We start from the raw sequence: 23,559 nt of genomic DNA on the forward strand, positions 1-23,559 counted from the left end.
GCGAGTAACTCCCACAACTGAGAAATTGCTCCTACAGACTTTGTTTTGCAACATTTCGTTTTGGGAACCATTATTTCATTTGACCCCATTCCAGTAAGTGTATTTTCGTAGTATTTTTTTAAATTGAGCTGTGTATGTTCATTGTTTGAATAAATTACAATTTATTTTATCTTTATGCTTTTCTTAGCCAAAGGATCCAGGTATTTTTGTGTTAAAAGCATTGGTCTCCCGTCACACATGTATTTACATGTGTTGACAGATTTACTGTCCCTGGATCCCCAGCATGAGAAGCCAAACATTGCAGTTTTACTGACCGATAAAAAAGGGCACAAACAGGTTTTATTTACAGTATGTGGATTTATGAGCAACTCAGCCTATGACATGTTGGGGCCTTTTCTAGTAGCTTCGATGTTATTGCTGCCAACTCGAATGTTGTAGCATGGACCTACCTTACGTCTGACATTTGCGTTATCACAGTATTCAGAAAGAATTGCTGCCAGTCAGAAACCGTGAGTTAGGAAAATGCTAAACCGCTCAGGATAGCAGTGCCTTTATCTGTGTATGTTTCTACTTCTGCCCCTGTGATCTGCCTGCAGTCTATAAGAGCTGTATCTCCCTGCACAGCCCTTACAGGCGGTCTCTTTGAACAGAGGGAGCTGCATCACTCGTCACAGCCCTTACAGGTGATCACACTGTTTTTATTAACCAGTATTGAAGCAGGGTGTCTCCGGAGCTGAACCACATCCATTTCAGCCTCGGGGACCCCTTGCTTCCTGAGTTGCAGGCCCAGTTAAGGGCATGTCAATGTTATTTTTTTGTGTATTTCAAATACGGGCTATTAGCCATGTTTGGTTACTTGTGCCTTTGGTCATTTTTAATTGTGGTAATGGGTGTACGGTGGGAGGGGTTAGTTTCCCCGGGGTGGGTGGTTAAGCCTCCCGGGTGTGTATCGGGGGATGGGGGGTTAACTCCCTTAATTACTATAGTGGTTAGAAACCGTTAAGTTAATTAAGGGGTTACTGGCAAGTAGTTAGTATTTTTATTTTAATGTTGCTTTCCACGGAGGACGGTAAAGAGGGCAGCTATCATCCTGGCAGCCGTAAGTACAACTTTAATTTACTTTATTCTGGTGGGTAATTGTGACGATGACGCATTATCTTTGCCATCAATTAAAGGTATGTTTCCCAGCAAGATAACCCCTGAGTCATCAAATGTGCTTTTAAAGTGTCAGCTCTGCAGTCCCGGGCCGATTGCAATCTTTAAATAAATGTATTTGCATGTTTAAAGTGTCAGCTCTGCGGACTAGGCCTGACAGCAGTGTTATAAATGTATGTTACCCTTTGTTCAGATGTTCCTGGGGGAAATAAAGGCTGCTAACCTGTGTTTAAGGGGTTAATTAGAGAAGTACATCTGGGATTGTGAAGAATACAGAATTGTAACACTGCCTTAACCCCAGACTCAAGTGGATAGTGGATACTTGACTTGTGGTTAAATAAAGCCCAAATATCAAAAGTTTATCAAATTAAGGATATAATTTTAGTTAGGAAGGGACTAGCTTTCTGAAATTTTATTTGCAGAGGGTTAGAAGGAAATCATGTAGATTGAGATGGTTTTAAAAATTGTAGCATGTGTGTTTAGCATTCCAGGGGAAGGCATGCATATATGAATGGCCAGGCTTCTGAGATAGCGTGTGGAGATATCTCAAGGATGTATACAAAAGTCCAGAGCTCCAAAGGGACATTTGCCCCAGAGGTGCGATTGGTGGGGTTAGCAGGAAAGACCAAATAATTAGTTAACCCTTCCATTCTAATTGAAGCCCCGATATCCTTAGATCAAAAGGGTCCCTTTGGCCTAGCTAGACTGAGCGGCATTCAGTAAGAAAGCATGATGGCATATGCTAAGTGGCAAGTGGCCAGTATGGGGAAGATGACATTTTAGTTGCACATGCTCTCTCACTATACTGAAGCCGGGTAGCCAGGAGTTATGAAACTGGCAAACTGTGTGAGTGGTCAGGGATAAAATTACCACGCAGTAATTCGCTGCAGACTGATAGGATAGACTTTTGGGAGTTTTTAAAAGGTCATTCAGTCCGTCGGAAAATCAGTTCCATCTAAGACTCATCTAAGTTCCATCTTGTGTGATTCACGAGATTCATCTGATTAATCTCAGCTTTACCAAGATACGTCCATGCTACAGCATCAGCGGTTCCGGAGTGTGAGGGGTTAACTACAGCATAACGAAGATTTTCACCCCTTTTCCAGAACTCGTTTGAGCCAGGGAGTCCCAAACGAATCCTGTAAGGACTGAATGAACATCTTTCCTCTGGTGGAGATACAGGGCTGGCAACTTGTGCCCCTAGCTGAGGACTGTAGAACGGCTCAAATCACGCACCCACTTGCATGCGTGCTGGGGTGCCAAGAGATTTTGTTTTCAAGTCATTTGTTCCGTGGACATTTGATTTAGTTCCCCCAACCAGTAAGTGTTTATCCAGTGTAATTGTGAAGATTTGTGTGTTTGTCTTAAGAGGAAATAAATTACAATTTGTTTTGCCCTCCTTGTTGTGCTCAATCCAGAATCCCGGTATTAATGTGTTGGTAAGACCTGGTCTACCCTGACAGTAATGTTTTATTTTCAACCGAAAAATTAGCTAGGATCCAGATGTGGATAATAGGGATTTTGCCCATAACTGTACTGTATGTGTTGGGGATAGGGTGGGTGGTTGGGGATAGAGGAGGTAGTTAGTGTGGTGTCTATTCATTACAGACACGCAGACTGGGGCTTGCCCAATAGAGACCTGTACAAGAGATCAAATGTGGCGCTCAAACGTGAATGTGATAAGTGATAAAAATGTGAGTCCTAGTACAGGATTAATGTGCAAAAAATACGGATTTGTCAATAAGTGAAAACAACCAAGCAAGTGACACTATGGAGCTATGCACTTAGCAGCAAAAATCTCCCTGCCCTTTGCTATTCAGTAAGCAGCGAAAAATCGCAGATAACAGACTTTTTCGGCAAATTAGTAGGCAAAATATATTTTTTACGGCAAATGTCCGACGATAAGCCACTTTTTGGCACTTTTTCAACCTCGCTCAATTTTAATAGCCCCGATCAGCCTATTGAGGCTGTTCGCCGCTCTAGAATTGAGAATTCCTCTCCAAACCACCTCGCCAGCAAAGTTGGCAAGAAGGTGGGGAGAGTCTGCGGAGAAACGGCAAGAAATCACTTAGAAAAAAAAATTAATTTTTCTAGCATTGGATTGATGCCGGGGTATCCGAAGCTGATATACATTAATATCACTATCGGAGACCCCGGCATGAATCAGATGCATGAAAAATGCATTTACAGGCATTTTCATTACCTTAGCAGCAAACCTCTAAGGAAATTAAGGCGTTAACCATCAGTGTCATGCTTATTGTGGGTAGCGGGGGTAGGTGAAGGTGGTATTATATCCTTGGTGGGTGTTTAGGCCTTATGGTGGGTAGCGAGTGGACTTAACCCCTTCATTACCTTTGCGGTCAATACCGCTAAGGTAATGAAGGGGTTAATCCCTTCCACTACCCACCCGGTAGGCCTAAACACCCATCCTGAGAACGAATACCCCCTTCACCCACCACCGCTACCCACAATAAAACAAAATACTCACAACAGGCCCACTACCGACCTCCTAGGCACCCAATAAACATTACAATAGCTAGTAATAAACCAAGACACAACACACCCACCACCTGTGCCCACACATTAAACCAATATTTATTATTTTACACACAGAATTAATACCACATGCCAGCGGGGTCCCTGGGTGTTCCCCACAGGTGTCCACAGGCCCCACAGTGCACCCTGTGAGGTACCCACGGGTGTCTAGGGGCCCTCTGGTGGTCCCCGTTAGGCTCTGTGGGCCTCCATGGGTTCCCCACAGCCCCAATTTGGGCCACGAAAAAGGGGGGACCCTGGTACTGAGGTGGGAAATTATAGAACTGCACACCCACAGCAGATGAGGCACGCCTGGAGATTGGATAGTCAAGAACGCCGGGTCTGGATTGAAGAGAATGGGTTAGCCTTGATACTTTTATGAGGTCGTAGGAAGGTGCCAGGAGAGTAGTCTGAGTCCAGAGTGCCTTGGTCAGGGGTTGTTGTCAGTAGGAAGGTAGTAGTCCGATAGCTGTGGTCAGGGATGGAGAAGTGCGGATGGTCTGAGGCAAGCCAGGGTCAATAATCCAGAGAAAGGTCCTAAAGTGAAGTTGGGTTGGTGCACAGGAAAGCAAGCAACAAGGTTAGTAGTACACAGGAAAAAGGCAAGGCAGGGACGTCGGAACACAAGGCAACCAAGTACTACGCCATAGAATGAGAGTGCTAGCTGAGCATATATAGGAGCAGTGGACAAATAGGAAGGAGGGGAGAAGCCAAGGTGTGGCCTCCACGGAACAGAAGCAGCAATTAGCTGCAAGGTGCAGGAGACAGGGGCGAGAGAAATTAGAGTTGCTACGCAGCTGGGGAGAGGTGCATGCGCATCATGTGTGCGCACCGCGCAGGGCGGCCACACATTGCGAGCGGAGGGGTGGAGCCAAGCTCCGAGGAATCCTTGAAAGCCCCATGTGGGTGGGAGACTGTAAGAGCAGGAGGCAAGGAGGAAGCATAACACGGGGGACGCACTCTCTGATCAATTGCAGCGGAATGGTGTGCAGCCGGAGGTACGGAGGGAACACGCCAAAGGGGACATGCTCCCCGATTCCATACATCTCCATCCCCCAGATATGGATAATAGATTAGTTGCCCATTATTAAACACAACATTAACTATGCAGCATAAATAAAGTAAATAAAAACTGTTCTACTGTTGCGGCAAAGTTTAATCTAAAGCTTAAACGCAATTGTTCGTGGCTTATTTTTTTAGCCGCCGAACTTGGCTGCACGCCAGCCGCATGTTGCGGCCGCGCGCCGGCCATTTCTCCATTCAGCGTTAATGGCGCTGAACAATGGAAGCGCCTGCGGCGCTAAAAAAAAAAAAAAGCTGCGTCTGCACGGAGTTTAAAAATTCCTGTGGTTGCGGCCGCTTTAGACTCAGGGTGGCCGCCACTGTACTTATCCCTGCCCATATGAAGTGTGTCTTCTTCAGCTTACTGCAGGTCCATGTCCTCCGTTGCCAGAAAGAATAGATAGTAGAATCCAAAAATACAATCTAATGGCCCCTAAACCCTTAATCACCTTAGCGGGTAATAACCGCTATAGTAATTAAGGGGTTAATCCACCCTGCCCCTCTACCCATGCAGGAGGCCTAACCACCCACCCTGGACACACTATACTCACCCTGTACTAATTGAATGGCATAGTGGTACCTCATTACCCATATAATATCTGCAGGATAAGCCACTATAGCACTCAATGGGCACCTAATAAAAATACATAAAGGCCAAAAATAAACAGTAATCAAACATATACACAAGCAGCTAATCAATCCCATTCAATAAATCAAAACCCTAGCCAACAAATGAAATAAATACAAGCACTAGCCAACCAATTACATAAAAACACTAACAAAAAAACAATTTATTAATTATAACCAGTAACCAACAAAGCAATTATTTAGTAAAACCATTATCCAACAAATCAAGTCAAACCAAGAGCCAAGCAAACAAATAAATATTTTAAAATGCTAATCAATGCAAACCATAACAAAAGTCAGCCACACAACACAAAATATAAGCCAAACAATCATGCCAAATCAGAAAAATAAAACTCTATAGAAAATAAGCAATTTACCAAAAAAGCATTGGCTATCACTGTATTACACTGTACCCAAACCGAGAACAAATTAATACAATGGCAGGCAACGGGCTATCAAAAACATAAAAAAAAAAAAATACAATCGAAAAATCTGTAAAAAATACATTCAATATTTAACTTACCTTTAGAAGCATTGGCCATCTGACTCCCGGGGAATCAGGAAGCTCACATTCTGCAAAGGCCTCAAACTCCATAAGATGCCATCCGTCATGAAGATCTGGATCAGGTACCCAAAATTGTCTTTATTTTATCTTACAGTACCGACACACTTTATTCGAGTGTGGTCGGTACCGCAAGCCGGGAAATCTCCCGGCTTGCTAGTGGCCGCCCCTCGGCGTGCCGCGCGTCATAGACGCGCGGTCACGCGTCTTCGGGAGCGTGCGCCCCCTGCACGCGCGTCCAGGGGCTCCCCGAGGGAGCCCTGGTGTCCCGCGATCGCGGGACAGCGGCAGGGGGTTCCGGGGGACCCGGCAGCGGTAGGGAGAGCGCCCCGATCGGAGGGCGCTCTTCCGCTGCTTCGGCGCGCGCCCGTCACTCTCGGGCGCGCGCCAGGCTACTGCTGCGGCAGAGAACGGGCAAATGCTCGAATAAACTCTGCCGCAGCAGTACATAGTTAAATAGTGTAAATGGTTCAACAGCCATCTGATTGTCTGTTAAATCCATGTGCCCATTTTTTTCTGTGACTTCATGTAAAGGGACAAAAGCAAGCCAATCAGAATGGCTGTGCTTCCTTTCCCTTTAACATCACGTCACAAAATTCAAAAAAGGTTGCCATCACATGGTACTTGAGCCAATCAGATTGTGGGAACTAAATCACCAATCTGATTGGTTGTTGAAGACCATGTGACTCCCTTTGGATGACTGTGGTGATGGAGGGGTTAATCAGGTCATTAATAAAGGCATTATACACGGCTGATTAACCCAAAATCGCTTTGGGAGTGAAGGGGTTAAATGTATGTGCTTCACCCTGATATATTTGCCCGTGCCCCAGCTTTCTTGTCCCCATTTTGCAACCTGTTCCTTGACTGTTGTAATAGGAATGAATACAAACTGTGCCATTAGCTTTTCATGCACAAGATGGCGTTGTTTGCGCTGAGCCAAGCGCTGATTGAAGACGCGTGGCTGTGTATGGGAGGGCTGCTTTGAAGTATAGGTATCCATTTCTAAGCACTAGAACTCGTAACCGCATGGTCAATTGAATAAGTGGTTTGCGGTTAGACTGAAGTGGGTTTCTGTCAAAATGTATCCCTTGCCTTGTTAGCGTCTTAACTTGAAAGGGGGAAGTATATTGCCGTGAGAACTAGGTTAACTATGGACCTCACATCATAGCCCTTTCAATTAAGTAGGCTAACTTGAGAACAGAGTGAACTAGCACTCTAGTTTTAGGAGTGCAGCTCATGATAAAGAAACCATACACCCACATATAAAGTTTATTCCAGTGGCACAAGCAGAACATACTTTATTAATAAAATGTATTTTTCTGTTGGTTTTAAATGTACAGGCAGGAAAAGCTTTTTCTGCAAGCCCGGAAAAAATCCTTTAGCATGCAAATATGCTAAGGGTGAATGAGCTGAGGGTATTTTCCTCTCCGTACTGGGAGACTTGGAGTCTAGTGAAGTCCGGAGTTGAAAATCCTCATAGATTCAAATTGTGAAAGTGGCCGGGATGTTGCTGAGTGCAAGATCCCGGTACTCAGCATGAGCCATTCACACAAACCCCAGACTAAGATTCGCCAGGTACGGGGTGAACCCCCCCGTATGGTAAACCACCAAGGTGTCAGGCAGACACATACGCTTTGCAAACCGGAAAGCCCTTTTTACCCGTTTTACAAACTCCGGGCAAATCAGGGATTGGTGGGTTAAATTTTCCCACAGAGGGGTTTGGGCACACATGTTAGGGATAGGACTGTAAACCCTATAAACCTGCCTGCCGAGCTATCCCATGTGTGATTCATGATTTCTTCAAGCGTTGTTCAAGTTCCCGTACAAGTACAGCGGCAGCGGTTCCGGAACGCAAGGGGTTAAAACATCGTAACCAAGAATTTACCACTACTTCAGGAATTCATTAGTGCTGGGGAACTTGAAAAGAACCCAAATGAACCAGAACAAACTTTTTACAATTGGACGAATTATCGGGCAGGAAAGTTGCGCCCTGCCAAAAGGATTGTAACCCAGAGACTTTGTTTCTTCAGCTTACGTTCAAAGGACAATTTATTTTGTTTCCTCCATCCCAGTAAGTGATTATTAAGTGTATTCTGAGGTTGTCGTGTGTTTGTCTATCAAGGAAATAAATGACCATTTATTTTGCCCGCCTTGTGTGTTCAATAGAGAATCCCAAAAATAAAAATTGTTGATAAGTACTAGTCTACCGTGACAATGACTGTAATTGAGGGTATTCAGCCCATTAATAAAGGCAGTATGCTCGGCTGGTTACTCCTATTTTGCATTGGGGATGAAGGGGTTAATTTTATATGCACCATACATGTATTACAGTGGCGGCGCAGCTGAGTCTAAAGCGGCTGGAGCCGCAAGCCAGGTGGAGTGCCGTTTTTCTCATTTTTTTCCCTCGGCGTGCAGCACGTCATCGATGCGCGGTCATGCTTCATCGGGAGCGTGCGCGCATGGCGCGCGTGCCCAGAGCTCCCCAAGGGAGCCCTGGGTTGCTCTATTGTGACGGATGGCGGTGGGGGGCTTCGGGGGACCCGAGGGACCCGGTGGACCCGGAGAGGGGTGGGGGATGCCTCGATCGGAGGACCGATCCTCCGAGGCTCCAGCGCGCGCGGGACAACTCGGCGCGCGCCCGATATCTGCCGCGGCCGAGACCGGGTGAGTGTTAGACTCAGCTCGGCCGCGACAGTATTTTTCCCTCTGTCCCTTGTTGTCCCCATTTTGCAGGATTGTATATGCTTGCAGTAATGTATTACATCGTATACCGGCATTACTGGTTTTGGACACAAGATGCCGCTGCAAGCGCCAAGCCGCAAGTCAATTGGATAAGCGTGGAGCGTTCTCTTTGTTCAATTGAGAGGTATAGGTATCCATTACTGAGGCTGGAAATCGTAACTGCAGAGTCAATTGAAACAAAGGGTTGCGGTTTTCAATCTCAAGTGGTTCTCGGATACACTGTATCTCCGTCCCGGTTAGTAGCGTAACTTGAAAGGCAACCGGCAATTGGCGTGGGAACTCGGTTAACAGCATGTCAATTGACGTGAGAAGCCCATAGCCCAGCACTGCCAGTTCAAGAAGACGCCTAACTTGGGAACGGAAAGGGTTAGCAACCTGAAATTTGGTGTGCAGGCAGGATACTTTTTTTCTGATTGTCTTTGATATGTAACCAGTGACCAAATGCGTTCACATACATTGGCTGGGGGCACTTCCTTCTCAAACTTCATAGATCCCCCGTTGAGGCGGCGCCTATGGGTCTAGCGAAGGTTTGCAGCTGAAACCCTCAAGAGCCGCAAAGTGTGAAATAGCCGGGATGGTTGCTGAATGCGATATCCTGGGCTAGTTGAAACCTTGCGAGCAACCCCTAGCCTGGGAGACGCTAGGTAAAAAGGGGAGTACACATATGTTAAGCAGCCAGTGTTCGTTTTAGTAACCCGGAAGTTATCAGCTTTTTTTGACACTCCTTTACATGCAGTTCACAGCCATCTCTTCCTGTGTGGGAGAACTCTTCTCCACGTTGGGTACCTGCCTGGTACCCAGGTGCTGCTTGGCTTGGTGGGTTGGAGCTTGTCTCACGAAGGGGGAGATCTAACACAAATCCCCTCTCTCCTAAAGGGTCCTGATCCTCCTCGTAGTGTGAGTTCCAGCCAGAGGGTCTCTGTGACGGTGAGGGGGTAACCAAGCTCAATAATAAATGTTAAGCCCACTTGGTTACCCCAGATCTGTGTTTTGAGGTCCTAGATTGTCAGCTCTTGGACCTGGCTTTCATAGATGCATTACTGTGACTGTTTGTAAATTATGCAACAATACAATATTTTTGTGTTTTTGCCTTTCCAGGATATTGCGAGGCTGGGAGTCTCAGGGTGGGATTTGTGGAGAAAGTCTTGTCAGATTATGGCTATGTAGCAGGGTAACCGAGTTACGGGATACCCCAAAGATGTACCCGAGAATCAGATAAGATTCTCGGATACATTAAGCACAGTGATCTGGTCAAAATACTACCCTGGAAACGTTCTTGCAACTCACAGCCAAGATTCCCTGCTTTAGCACAGACCAGAAAGGTAAAAAGGGTATAGGGGAGCAGGGTAACCCTAGAATGGTACAGGGGTCCCTATTATAAGGGGGGGCCCAGTTCATGCCCAAGTCACCCTGACCTGGGCATAGGAGTTCAAGGGGTGCCCCAGCTATGTGATAAAACTGTGAGGTTTTTATTTTGTGTGTCAAATGTAAAGTCAGGTTTCTACAGTGTGGCACTGATAATGCTAGTAAGAGTTGAGAGTATATATTCTTATTCTATCCCTAACACCATAAAGGGGGTCTTAGATATTTTATCACAAGATACAGCGGAAAAGTGTATGTTATTAAAGGGTTATGTTTTCATAGGTATTTATGCTTGTAACCTGTGTATGAACTGTTGAATTTCCAAGTCCCTGGGTTCCGAGAGAACAGATGGCCACCAGACTTAGTGCCACTGAGTCTCCTGTGGTATCGGACTTGAAAGCCTCAGGGATGGCAAGGTGTTAGGGCAGGCGGAGTACAGGAGTTACACTCGAGTACCCCCATCGTGATAGCACAAAGGGGCTATCTGACCACCATTTGCCCCACCCCAGACTTTGCGGAGCCTGGAACTGCGGGGGGCTCAATATACTAAGAGTCAGAGGTGCCAGGTTGGCGCCTGCCCCTTAGCAGGTACCCGCCTGGTTTCATTTTTCCAGCAAATCGGTGATAGGCTATCAGTTACATGCCGAATTGAGTTCCAGGACTTTTGTGAGAACCTCCCGGTCATTGGAAAGGACTCATACAGACTTAATTTTGTAACATTTAGATCTAGGAAAGTTTACCTCGTTAGCCCAGACCCCAGTAAGTGTGTTTTTCATTGCAAATTTTGATCCATTGTGTGTATGGATCACAATTGGCCGCAGTGCGCTAAGTGGCCGTCTGGTCATTGTCGCAGCAATAACACTACAGGCCAGAATCCCTTTCTGGGGCCTTCCCTGCAACAATTCTCTGTATGTGTCTTAGGGCCTAAATGGAGCCTAGAGGCAGAGTTATGACCTAGTCCAGGGGCTTACTGACACCCTGGACATTTCCGTCCTCTCTGCCGGCTCCTGTTAGACTGGATATCCCTCAGGGTCCCGCAGAGGATATCCTTGATCTAATATGGCCGCTCACATCTCGCATGTCCTTTGTCACGGGAGAACAGGTTTATTAACACCTTTTTATACCAGGATCATTTTATTGAGCAAAGCAAGGAGGTAAAATATATTGTAATTTATTTCAGGAAAAGACATACACACAATGTAACACATTTTACAGGGTTAACACACATACTGGAAACGGGGCTACAATTAAACTTGTCCTAAAAAATGAAATTCATGAAAATGAAAATGACCTCTGTTCGAGCCCTTTCCAATGACCGGGAGGTACTCACAAAACTCCGGGAACTGATTTCGGCATGTAATGCCAGACTCGACCGCTACGTTCTCAAAAAGCGGGACTTAGAAAAGTTTTGGACTCAAAATCTCTGAATCCTGCCATGACTTCTTGGGCACTCAAGCATGACTGCAGTATCCCTCCTGGTCAAACACCTTAGCATCCCTGAGGCTTTCAAGTCCGGACTCTGCACAGACCCAGAGGCGCCAAGTTTGGCAGTGAATGGGCACCTCAGAATCCAGGACCTGGAAGTCCCACAGTTCACTCACAGGTTATCTGTGCATAAACCTATTCAACATAACTCTTTAATAAAATATACTGTGTCCTGTATCTTGTGTGATAAAAATGTTTAAGTCCCTATTCTGGTGTCAGGGATGAAGTAAGGGGATATACATGTGACAGTGAAGGGGTAACCAGACCAATAATAAAGATATTATGCCTGGCTGGATGCTCCTAAGCCTTACTGGGGGTGAAGGGGTTAACTGTATGGTCACTGTAATGCCATGTATTCCCTGTATATCACCTGTGATGTCCCCTGAGTCATATCGTAGAAATGGAGTGTCAGTTCTGCAGCTCAGAATCTAGCTGTGGTCCTGTTAATATGTACTGTATTGTGTAGAATGTGCCCATTAAGCAGAGGGTGCTTATATCGCTTTAGAAAGAGTTAATTGAATAAGCGTGCCTGCGGTGAGCGGCTGCATTGTAGCCCTGAATCACTTCCTAAACCGCAAAACGCTCAGGGAAATCCTTAACCACAAACTCAAGTGGATAAGTGGCTTGTCCAGTTGAAGTGGTGGATTGCAACAATGTATCCTGCGGTCTCGTTAGCCAATTAAGGTCAATTGGTAACGTGCTTCTGCAGTTATTGATTCAGACAAGCAATGCAACATTGTATGCCGGCTTCTCACCGCAAACCATTTACACAACAAATCACAGACCACATTTATTTATTTATAAAATATTTTACCAGGAAGTAATACATTGAGAGTTACCTCTCGTTTTCAAGTATGTCCTGGGCACAGAGTTAAGACAAATAATACATGTTTACAAATACAGTTACATAATGAGCAGGGTATACATTATATACAAGACATAACGAGCACATTCAATTAAGGGGCTAACTTACTTTAGGAGTGAGCTAGCACTTTAATTTTTGAAATGCAGAGGGCTAAGAGATAATCATACACATACATCATGTTATAATGACAAGCAACTCAGATAGAAGCCACATATGATAATAAGCCTTGTTTTAGGTATTTTAAAATACGAAGATAGGAACACTTTCCTGTCAGCCTGGCAGTGAATCCATTAACATGCGCATATGTTTGGGATAAATGAGCTGAGAGATTTCCAACTCCGTACTTCAAAGGGAACCCTGCTGGGCTGCCGCTCCAATGTCTAGAGGAGTCTGAAGTTGAAAGCCTCAGAGACCCTAAAGTGTTAAGGAGGGCGGGATACAGTAAAATACCCTGTACCGGTGTAAAATCCTGGCTAGCAACAAATGGTAGCCGATGCCCAAACTTACTGTCGCTAGGTAAGGGGTTGGGTCCCGTATGCTAAGCAGCATAGGTGCTAAGTTAGCACATGCCCTTAGCAGACCGGGAAGCCACCTCTGCCAGGTTTATGAGCTACTGGCAAGTCTGGGATAGGTGGGAAAAGTTATTCCAACGGGGGGATTGGCTGTACAGGTTAAAGATAGGAGTCATAAGCCTATAAGAATGCCTGCAGACTGTTTATGAGAGAGATTCAACTAAGATTCAGCTAAGAAACATCTTAAGATTCAACCAAGGTCCGTTCCAGCTTCAGCGAATTTCCGGAGTGTGAGGGGTTAAAACATCGTAACCAAGGATTGCACCCCTCTTCTAGATTTCGCTTGAACTAATGATTCCTGAACTAATCCTATAAGGATTCCGCGCCCCTAGCCAAGGACTTTCGCACAGCTCTATTCGCGCACCACCCCGCTCCTGCGCAGTGGTGTCTAGAGACTTTGTTTGCCTGTTATTTATTCTGTGGACATTATATTTTGGTTCCACATCCCAGTAAGTGTAAATTGATTGTAATTGTGAAGGATTGTGTGTTTGTCTTAAAAGGAAATAAATTACAATTTATTTTACCCTCCTTTTGTGCAATCCAGAATCCCGGTATTAAGGTGTTAATAAGACCTTGTATCCCATGACAATACTGCCTACACTCACTAGTCTCATCCTTGACACATTCTAGAAATGACGTTTACATTTTTTACACACAAAAAACACTCACACCTTTATCATATAGCTGGAGCATCCCCTGAACCCCTATAATAGGTTCAGTGTATCTGGGTATAACCCCTTACACTAGGGACCCCCCTGTATATTGCAGATATGCATTAAACCCTTCCTGCCCCATTTACTTTGTCTGGATTATGCTGCAGCAGAAATCCTGGCGGTGAGTCGCAAAAACGTTTTCAGGGTCGGAGTTTGCCCAGAGCAATGTGCGTTGATGTTTATTTATTTATTTATTTATAACATATTTTACCAGGAAGTAATACATTGAGAGTTACCTCTCGTTTTCAAGTATGTCCTGGGCACAGAGTAAGACAAATAATACATGGTTACAAATACAGTTACATAAATGAACAGGGTATACATTATATACAAGACATTGCGTGCACAGTTAAAGAAAATATATATTATGGGCGTATGAAACAGTTACAGACCAGATTAAAATGTGAGACAGCCTTAGATTTGAAAGAACTTAAACTGGTGGTGGATGTGAGAGTCTCTGGTAGGTTGTTCCAGTTTTGGGGTGCACGGTAGGAGAAGGAGGAACGTCCGGATACTTTGTTGAGCCTTGGGACCATGAATAGTCTTTTGGAGTCTGATCTCAGGTGATAAGTGCTGCAAGTGATAGGGGTGAGGAGCTTGCTCAGATAGCTGGGTAGCTTGCCCATAAAGAATTTAAAGGCAAGACAGGAAAGGTGAACTTTGCGCCTAGACTCTAGTGATGACCAATCTAGTTCTTTGAGCATTTCGCAGTGATGTGTGTTGTAGTTGCATTGGAGAACCAAACGACAAATTGAATTGTAGAGGGTGTCAAGTTTGCGTTTGAGATGCCGAGCCATATACTTTGTCTCCATAGTCAATAATTGGCATTAGCATCTGCTGTGCGATACACTTTCTGACCAGGAGACTTAGGGAGGATTTGTTCCTGTAAAGTACCCCTAGTTTGGCATAAATCTTGGTTGTCAGGGTATCAATGTGCATTCCGAATGTTAAGTGGGAGTCAAACCATAAGCCCAGATATTTAAAACTAGTGACAGGGGTAAGGGTGGTGTTAGCGTTGATTCTAATCAGGAGCTCAGTCGCTGGAAGCTTTAAAAATTTAGTCTTGGTCCCAAATACCATTGTTACAGTCTTTTCAGTGTTTAAAAACAGTTTGTTTTGGGAAATCCAGTTTTCGAGTCTCAAAAAGTCAGACTGAAGTATGTGTTGAAGGTCAGAGAGGCTATGGCTGTGTGCATATAGGATTGTGTCGTCTGCATACATGTGTATTGAGGCTTCCTTACAAGCTGTGGGAAGATCATTAATGAACACTGAGAAGAGTTGGGGCCCCAGAACAGAGCCTTGCGGGACACCACAGGTGATGTCCAGGGGGTTCGAGTTAGAGCCTGAGATGGACACATGTTGGGATCTTCCTGATAGGTAGGACTGAAACCAGTTTAAAGCATGCTTCCCTATTCTAGAGCTCTGGAGTTTGTTAAGCAGGATAGCATGATCAACTGTGTCAAAAGCCTTTGCAAAATCTAGGAATACTGCACCAGTGAGTTGTCCCCGTTCCATTCCACACTGGATTTAGGAATACTGCACCATGTATGTATCAGAGATTCTTACTTGATTCCCAGATACATCTTTTGGGGTATCCTGTAACTTGGGAACCCCGATAAATAGACACATTCTGTAAAGACTTTCCCTGGAAAACCCATCCTGAAGCTTACAGCTTAGGAATCTCCTGGTCCAAGCACCCCAAGTGTAACGCGTAGCTCATCACAAACGAAGCGCGACCGCGGTGCTGAGGTAGGGAATTGAGAAACGCCAACCCACCGCCACGCGGGCTGGCCTAGGATGTAGTGTAGTGGTTTAAGCCAGGTCAGAATTGGAGATGGGAGAGTAGTTGGGTACTTGCCAAGTTCAGGAGAGGAGAGTTGCGGATCGTCGGGGTGCGTAGCCAGGTTCAAGATTGGAGATAGTCGGATCGTCAGAGTACTTAGCAAAGGTCAGGACTGGAGACTGGAGAATGGTCATGCACGCCGGATCAGGAGTGGAGAGAAGCGGAGTCCAAGAACTAGCAGGTTTCAGACAACAAGAGGTTAAACAGGCAGACAAGGCAAGGCAGGGTCTCAGGAACAGGATGCAGCAAGGCACGGTGCCACACTAGACTATGCTCAGCAAAGGTAAGATGCAAGTGAAGGGTATATATAGGAGGACCCACCAATGGCAAGCCATGGCAGAACCAGGAAGTGAAATCCCATAGGCTGCTGGTGCACACAGGTGTGCCGTAGGATGCAGCCTGATCAGGGTGAGATTGATTGCGACCCGCGCATGTCACAGAGGTTAGATGGCAGGTCTTAGAATGCGCGATACTCCCAATCCGGTTCCGCTTGATGTCAGAGCGGGGGCGGAGCTTGGAGCTCGCATTACTGCCAAGTTGGTTCTGTTGATCAATAGAGCGAGGGCGGGGCTTAAACCGCACAACAGTGGGAAGGCTGGATGAGCGCCCGCGTCATGCATCAGAGCGAGGGGTGGTGCCAGGGTCCGCAAATACCGGATCAGACCGCGCAAGGTCCGCACGCGTGTGCGTCACAGGACCAGACGAATGTGCATTTTGAGTGTTTGTTGCCGAAGGACCAGTGAGGTGAGGAGACGGTCCATGACCGCCAGGATGGCGATTCCTCACAACGAGAAAGGCAAAACACACAAACATCTTTAATGTTGCATAATTTGCACACAGTCTCTGCAATGCATTTCCGACATCTGGGTCTAAGAGCTGACACTCTACGACCTTAACATGGTTCAGGGGTAACCAAGTGGGCTTAACATTTATTAGTGAGCCTGGTTAACACCTTCACCATTGCATCCTTCTGGGACTTGTAGTCCTGCAAAGCCCTTCAAGGCAATTTAAGATGGCTGCTGCGCTGATTGCCACTGCACAAGTGCCGAGCTCCGGAATGACCACCGTGTTCCCTCAGATTGTGCGGGGTCCCAAAGAGCAACTGGCAAGTTCCCTGCACCAGAGCAAGGTAGGGGACTCGACTATATATATATATATATATATATATGTAAACATTTTTATTATAATATATATTATATAATATATATTATAATATGGGGGGGAGGAAAAGGGTGATGGGTGGAGAAAGTGAGGAGGTAAGTTTGAGAAGGGGGGGAGTGTTAGAGAAAACAGGGGGGGGGGGTTTCTTGCAAGTGCACCGACATGTGGGTGGGGGCCCTGGTGGAAATTTTAGTCCTTGGCCCTGGGAAAGCTGTCTGTGGCCCTGGGGAGGATGGGTGGTAGTTAATAGTAACAATGTCATGAGCCAGGTCAAGAAGAATGAGTAATCTCCTTAGGATTCAGCAAGGGGGATACTATTTGCTACTTTGGTGAGTGCTATTTCAGTTGAGTGAGCAGTGTGCAAATCTGATTGTAGAAGTTTTAGGAAAGTATAGAAGCTAAGGAAAGAACATACAGTATATAGGAAGACATTTATGAATTTTAGAGGCAAAAGGCAGGAGAGAGACAGGGTGATAGTTAGATGGCTGGTATTTTCCTGCCTACATGTCAACAAGAGAAATAAAAACATATTTAGGATGATGGTATCTCCAATTTTGGTTTGTATACATATTTCTAATTGTAAAGTATTACTTAAGCTCCCACTACAATGTTGTAGATTGATGTGTATGTGACCTTCAGTAATAACATATTGATGGTTAAAACAAGAAAAACAATAGGTGTTGCTGGGAATTCTTACCCTAAATGTGTGTTCTTATCTCAATCCTTTTTTTTACTGTAGTAGTTAATGAAGCATTGATGGGGATAAATTGTATTCATTTGGAATTTGCAACAATGGTTGACATTTTATTTGATTTAACAAGTAACCTTCAGTGTACAGTGTTTACAATGTGGAGTTCGGAGACTGGACATCCGGCTCCAATATAAGGAACAGAATAGGTTACAGGAAACAAAAGATAACATAATGTTCCTTATTCTTCTGGTCTCATAAAGACAAAGAATATCTCTCTATATGTAACACCTTCTACTTCAATTCCTACATATAAAGGTTTTCATTCTCTCTTTCAAGTCTCTTCCTTTTTTAGTGTAAGTGGCATACACAATGTGATAACTTAACATGCTGAGTATCTTCTTTCCTCTGAGAATGTCACCTTTGCCTCCCTTCTTACCAGAGTAACATTTGGGTTCCATTGAATGTCATTATCGGTGATAGTGAGTTGCTGACCGACAGGTGCTGAGGAGTTGAAGCTTCCAACTTTGATACCAGTCACAGTAGGGTCAGAGGTAGTGATCCAGTTTATAATGTCATAAAGTCCAGGAACATCCCCGTCCTTAGTAAAGACAATCTCCTCTCCAGAAGAAGGTGTAAAATGAACATGTTTCAGGTTACTGTTCAGCTAATGAAAAGGCACATTAGAGTTACTGCATATAACTTCAGTTTTATCCTTAAATTATATTTTGCATTACATTTCAGTATCTGTAAACTCAAATCAGATAACTATATTACATTTACTATAAAGTAGACAGTAATACTTTCTCTTTAATGTACAGTACACAAACACACACACACACACACACACACACACACACACACACACACACACACACACACACACACACACACACACACACACACACACACACACACACACACACACACACACACACACACACGTAGTATATATAGATACAAACCTTGCAAATCGCTTCACAAAATGTAATGATAATAAAGATTGTTCATAGTAGTTTCATATCAGCTAAGACCATACTGTAAGCTTAAGGAAAACATAGAGGCAAATTCACTCAAGGTTGAAAAATGTAAAACATGCTACTATCAGATTTTATTTATCGGTCTAATCACTAATACTATATCGCCAGCGCTTAGGCAGTGAGAACGTACTTTTTATTGAGACAATGTGTCAGAAATATGCATAATGCAATGTACAGTATGCAAAAGAACATGCAGAACAGTAATTATTCACTGCTTCTGTATTCACTATGCAGCACATCTCCAAGTGGCACATTATAAGTGGCAGGACTACTGAACAACTGAAGTTTAATAGGAAGTTCAAAAGTAGTGAAGAAGTGGACACCCCCAACTGGCCCTGATTCCTGCATTTGAACAACGCTGGAAAGGAGGATATCATCTATACCAGACTGCATCATTACTGCTGTGATGCTGCCTTTACCATTTATATTTGCTGTGACTTCACTTCTTCTCAAATTATCCACTTCTTTTTACCAGCCTCATTATGTCTCTAACTCTATTCATATATCTCCATCTCTCCTTTCTTCACCACTTCTCTGTTCACATGAACTCCTTTCTTACCTGCGCCCTCTGACACCACACAGCTATATCCCCTGCACTAAAAAACACCCTTACAAATCATCCTCATACATTCTCTTTCTATCCATGCTTCTCCTCCTTGCTTCTGGGGATATCTCTCCCAATCCTGGTTCCTGCCCTATTCCTACATGCGCTCTTCCTCGCCTGCCAATTGCAAAATCTACTCCCTCTGGTGTCAACTCCTCCAACCTCATAGCCATCCCCTGCCACCCTCCCTCCTCTCTCCCTTTCTCCTGTGCCCTTTGGCATGCTCGCTCCCTTTCTAACAAGTTCCTCTCTGTACATGACTTTTTTCTCTCTCTGCTCTTATTTGCTACTAGCTGAGAGACCCGGCGTTGCCAGGGAGTACAATTTCCCACTCCCCCCTCTCTCTCCACTCCCCCTGTCTGTTCCTCCGCTCCCCCTTCTCTGTTTGTGTTCCCCCTCCCGTGCAGCTCCATTCCCCCCCTACAGTGTTCTACACACACACACACACAGGGTCCCCCACACATACTGTCCCCCCACACACTGTCGTCGTCCCCCACACACACACACTGCCCCCCCCCACACACACACTGTCGTCGTCCCCCCCACACACACACACTGTCGTCCTTCCCACCACACACACACACACACACACACACTGTGTGTGTGTGTGTGTGTGTGTGCTCATGGTGTGCGGTGTTGGTCAGAGGCACACGCGGTCATGGTGTAAGGAGAGTGTGCATGTGTGTCTCTTCTCCCTGACTGGCCCGCAGGCCAATGAGCTGTCCAGCACACATACACACACAAACATTATTTGAGACATATATATAGATAACTGAGACCTGGCTCACTCAGTCTGACTCTGCTCTGGAAGCTGCCCTCTCCTATGTTGCCTTTCCTTCTCCCACACTCTGCGCACTGATGGCAGGGGTGGAGGCATGGGGCTCCTGCTCTCCTCACTCTGCCATTACCAAACCCTTCCTATTCCTCCATCTCTTGCTTTTCCCTCCTTTGAGGCTCACACTGTCCAGATTTTCTCTCCTCTCCCTGTCCATGTGGCGGTCATCTATCGCCCACCTACCTCTATTCATCCCCCTTCTGCCTTCCTCTCTCACTTTGAATCCTGGCTCTCTTTTTTCCTCTTCTCATACTCCCCTGTTCTTCTCATTGGGGACTTCAATTGCCACATTGATGACCCCTCTCTCCCTTGAGCTTCCCGCTTTCTTTCTCTAACCTCTTCTTTCGGCCTTCAACAGTGGACTGCAGCCAGCACCCACAAGGATGGCCACTACTTAGACCTGGTTTTCACTAAAAACTTCTCTCTCTGATTTCTCCATTTCCCCTTTTCCTCTCTCTGACCATCACCTCATCTCATTCTCTCTATCTTGCTTCTCCATTCTCCACCTCCATATACCCCCCCGTTCTGGAGAAACCTGCGCTCTATTCACTTACCTGACTTTGTGTCCACTTTACGCTCCTCTCTCTCCTCTCTCAGCTCTGCTACAGACCCTGACAACCTGGTTAGGAACTACAACTCTGCCTTGTCCTCCTCCCTTGATCTACATGCCCCGCTTTCTCTCTGCCGCACTCGCCCTTCTAACCCTAGACCCTGGATAAATTCCCACACGCGCATGCTGCATTCCTCCACTCATTCCTCTGAATGCCTCTGGAGGAAATCTCATACTCTCGCAGACTTCCTTCAATACAAATTTATGCTATCCTGTTTCAACTCTGCCCTATCGCAAGGTAAACAAGCCTACTTTTCTTCACTAATGAACATGCACTAGTCTAACCCACGCCAACTGTTCTCTGTCTTTGATACTCTACTCAAACCACCCTGAGCTGCCTCTCCTTCCTCCATCTCCGCTCAGGACTTTGCTGACTATTTTAAGGAAAAGGTGGAATCCATACGTCAGAACATCCCCTCTGTTTCTTCCTCCCATCCTACACCTCTTCCTAACTCCCCTCCTGCATTCCTTGACTCTTTTTCCACTGTCTCAGAGGAGGCTGTATCGCTGTTGATCGCCTCTTCTCCCTCTACCACTTGCCCTCTTGAACCCATTCCCTCCCATCTCCTAAAACCTCTTGCTCCTACTATAATCCCTACGCTCACACACATTTTTAACTCCTCCCTCTGCTCTGGAACCTTTCCATCCTCCTTCAAACATGCAACAGTCATATCATTACTCAAAAACAGCGAGCTTGACCCTACCTGTCTTTCTAACTATCGACCTGTCTCCCTCCTGCCTTTTGCCTCTTAACTCCTTGAACGTCTTGTATTCTCTCGCTTGCTCCATTTTCTCAACACCTATTCTCTCCTAGACCCTCTACAATCTGGCTTCCGCTCTGCTCACTCCATGGAAACAGCCCTCACTAAAATAACTGCCGACCTCCATGCTGCCAAATACAGAGGTCATTACACTCTGCTCATATTACTCGACCTCTCTGCAGCATTTGACACCGTGGACCATCATCTTCTCCTTCACATACTCCATACTCTTGGTATTCGGAACAAATCTCTTTCCTGGATCTCATCCTACCTCTCCCATCGTACTTTGTGTCTCTTCTGCTAACACCTCCTCCTCCTCTATTGATCTGTAGGGGTCCCCCAGGGCTCTGTCCTGGGACCTCTTCTCTTTTCTCTGTACACACTCTCTCTAGGTGACCTAATAATTTCTTTTGGGTTTAATTATCACCTCTATGCTGATGACACACAAACATATTTTTCAACACCTGACCTTACACCTGCTGTACAAACCAAAGTTTCTGAATGTCTCTTCTCTATCATCCTGGATGGCCCTCCGTCGCCTTAAACTCAACATGGCTAAAACAGAGCTCCTCATACTTCCTCCCAAACCTGGCCCTACAACCACCTACCACATTACTGTTGGAACTACGATCATTCACCCAGTAGCCCAAGCACGCTGCCTAGGGGTCACACTCGACTCCTCTCTCACATTCGCCCCTCACATTCAAAACATTTATAAAACCTGTCGCTTTTTCCTCCGCAATATAACAAAGATAGGTCCTCTCTTCTGTTGCTCGACTGCTAAAACTCTCACTCAGGCCCTCATTCTCTCCTGTCTTGATTACTGTAACCTCCTGCTGTCCGGCCTTCCTGTCTCTCACCTTTCTCCCCTACACTCTATCCTAAACGCTGCTGCCAGAATCACTCTAATCTTTCCTAGATCTGTCTCAGCATCTCCCCTCATGAAATCCCTCTCCTGGCTTCCAATCAAATCCCGCATCTCACACTCCATTCTTCTACTCACTTTTAAAGCGTTACACGCTTCTGCCCCTCCTTACATCTCAGCCCTAATTTCTCATTATGCACCATCCCGACTCTTGCGTTCTTCTCAAGGATGTCTTCTTTCTACCCCCTTTGTATCTAAAGCCCTCTCCCGCCTTAAACCTTTTTCACTGACTGACCCACACCTCTGGAATGCCCTTCCCCTCAGTACCTGACTAGCACCCTCTCTATCCACCTTTAAGACCCACCTTAAGACACACTTGCTTAAAGAAGCATATGAATAGCACTGTGAATATTCTGAACACATGATACATAAAGCTTGGCCCCCTGCAGACGCACTTACCAGAACTCCCTCCTACAGTCTCTGTACGTTCTCCCTACCTAACAATTAGACTGTAAGCTCCTCGGGGCAGGGACTCCTCTTCTTTAATGTTACTTTTTTGTCTGAAGCACTTATTCCCATGATCTGTTATTTATATGATCTGTTAATTATTTGATTACCACATGTATTACTACTGTGAAGCGCTATGTACATTAATGGCGCTATATAAATAAAGACATACAATAAAATACAATACAATACATTAAACTGCAATACCGGACAATATTAATCGGCCACTATAAGATTTCTCGATCTGTATCACTTACCGCAGGCTGGTGTAAGGTCTTTCTTGTCTATGTATGTAATTGCCACTACAAAAGGAGCAGATAACCTAAACTAACCAGGAATAACAAATCCACAGAGCTCTGTTAACTCAAAACTTATAATAGCACATTACCAAAATCAGTAATAGATTAATGTGTATCCACATACCTAATTATATGCAAAAACACCTGATATTGTAACTCTCATTAGCATAGGCTTAACGCTACAGTATGCTGAGTGAGACCTTGCATTAGCTTTAAATAACATAGCGTTAAAGCCTGTATTCCCTATATGTGGCGTTACCCCCATCCAGGGCCCAGAAAGGGCACGATATATAAAAGGGCTGAAATCGATTAGAAAACGCTAGGTAAGTGCTTGTGCCTCTAGCAGAGTGGCCTCACTGCAGGGTTACAAATCTCCGAAACCCCTAAAGTTAACCCCCTACCCTAATTGTTAAATCCTTTACTTTAGCTTAGAAGCGTGCGGCGGCTGGGTGTCCAGCGGCTGAGGTGCAGGGTCCGTCCTTCAGAGACTTGGTCAGGTCGACACAGCCGCGGCCTACTGTCCCATTCTGGTACATAGTTCCAACAAGAAACATTCAACCCAAGAGAGGGGGGGGGTTTCAACCCAAGAGAGGGGGGGGGATTCAACCCAAAAGAGGGGGGGGGAGTCAACCCAAGAGAGGAGGGGGGGATTCAACATTTTTGACA

General features: G+C 45.4%; 1 protein-coding gene across 1 annotated transcript in view; it reads right to left on the minus strand.

The window, feature by feature from the left end:
- Nucleotides 1-12,391: 12,391 nt before the first annotated feature.
- Nucleotides 12,392-23,559, minus strand: part of LOC142491262 (extracellular calcium-sensing receptor-like) — a 68,873-nt gene continuing 57,705 nt past the window's right edge. Inside the window, exon 4 of the mRNA XM_075593553.1 lies at nt 12,392-18,039. Within this exon, the coding sequence (XP_075449668.1) occupies nt 17,755-18,039 (285 nt within the window). The 3' untranslated portion in view covers nt 12,392-17,754. The remainder of the gene's footprint in view (nt 18,040-23,559) is intronic.

Source organism: Ascaphus truei, chromosome 3 (genome assembly GCF_040206685.1).
Source record: "Ascaphus truei isolate aAscTru1 chromosome 3, aAscTru1.hap1, whole genome shotgun sequence".
NCBI lineage: Eukaryota > Metazoa > Chordata > Amphibia > Anura > Ascaphidae > Ascaphus > Ascaphus truei.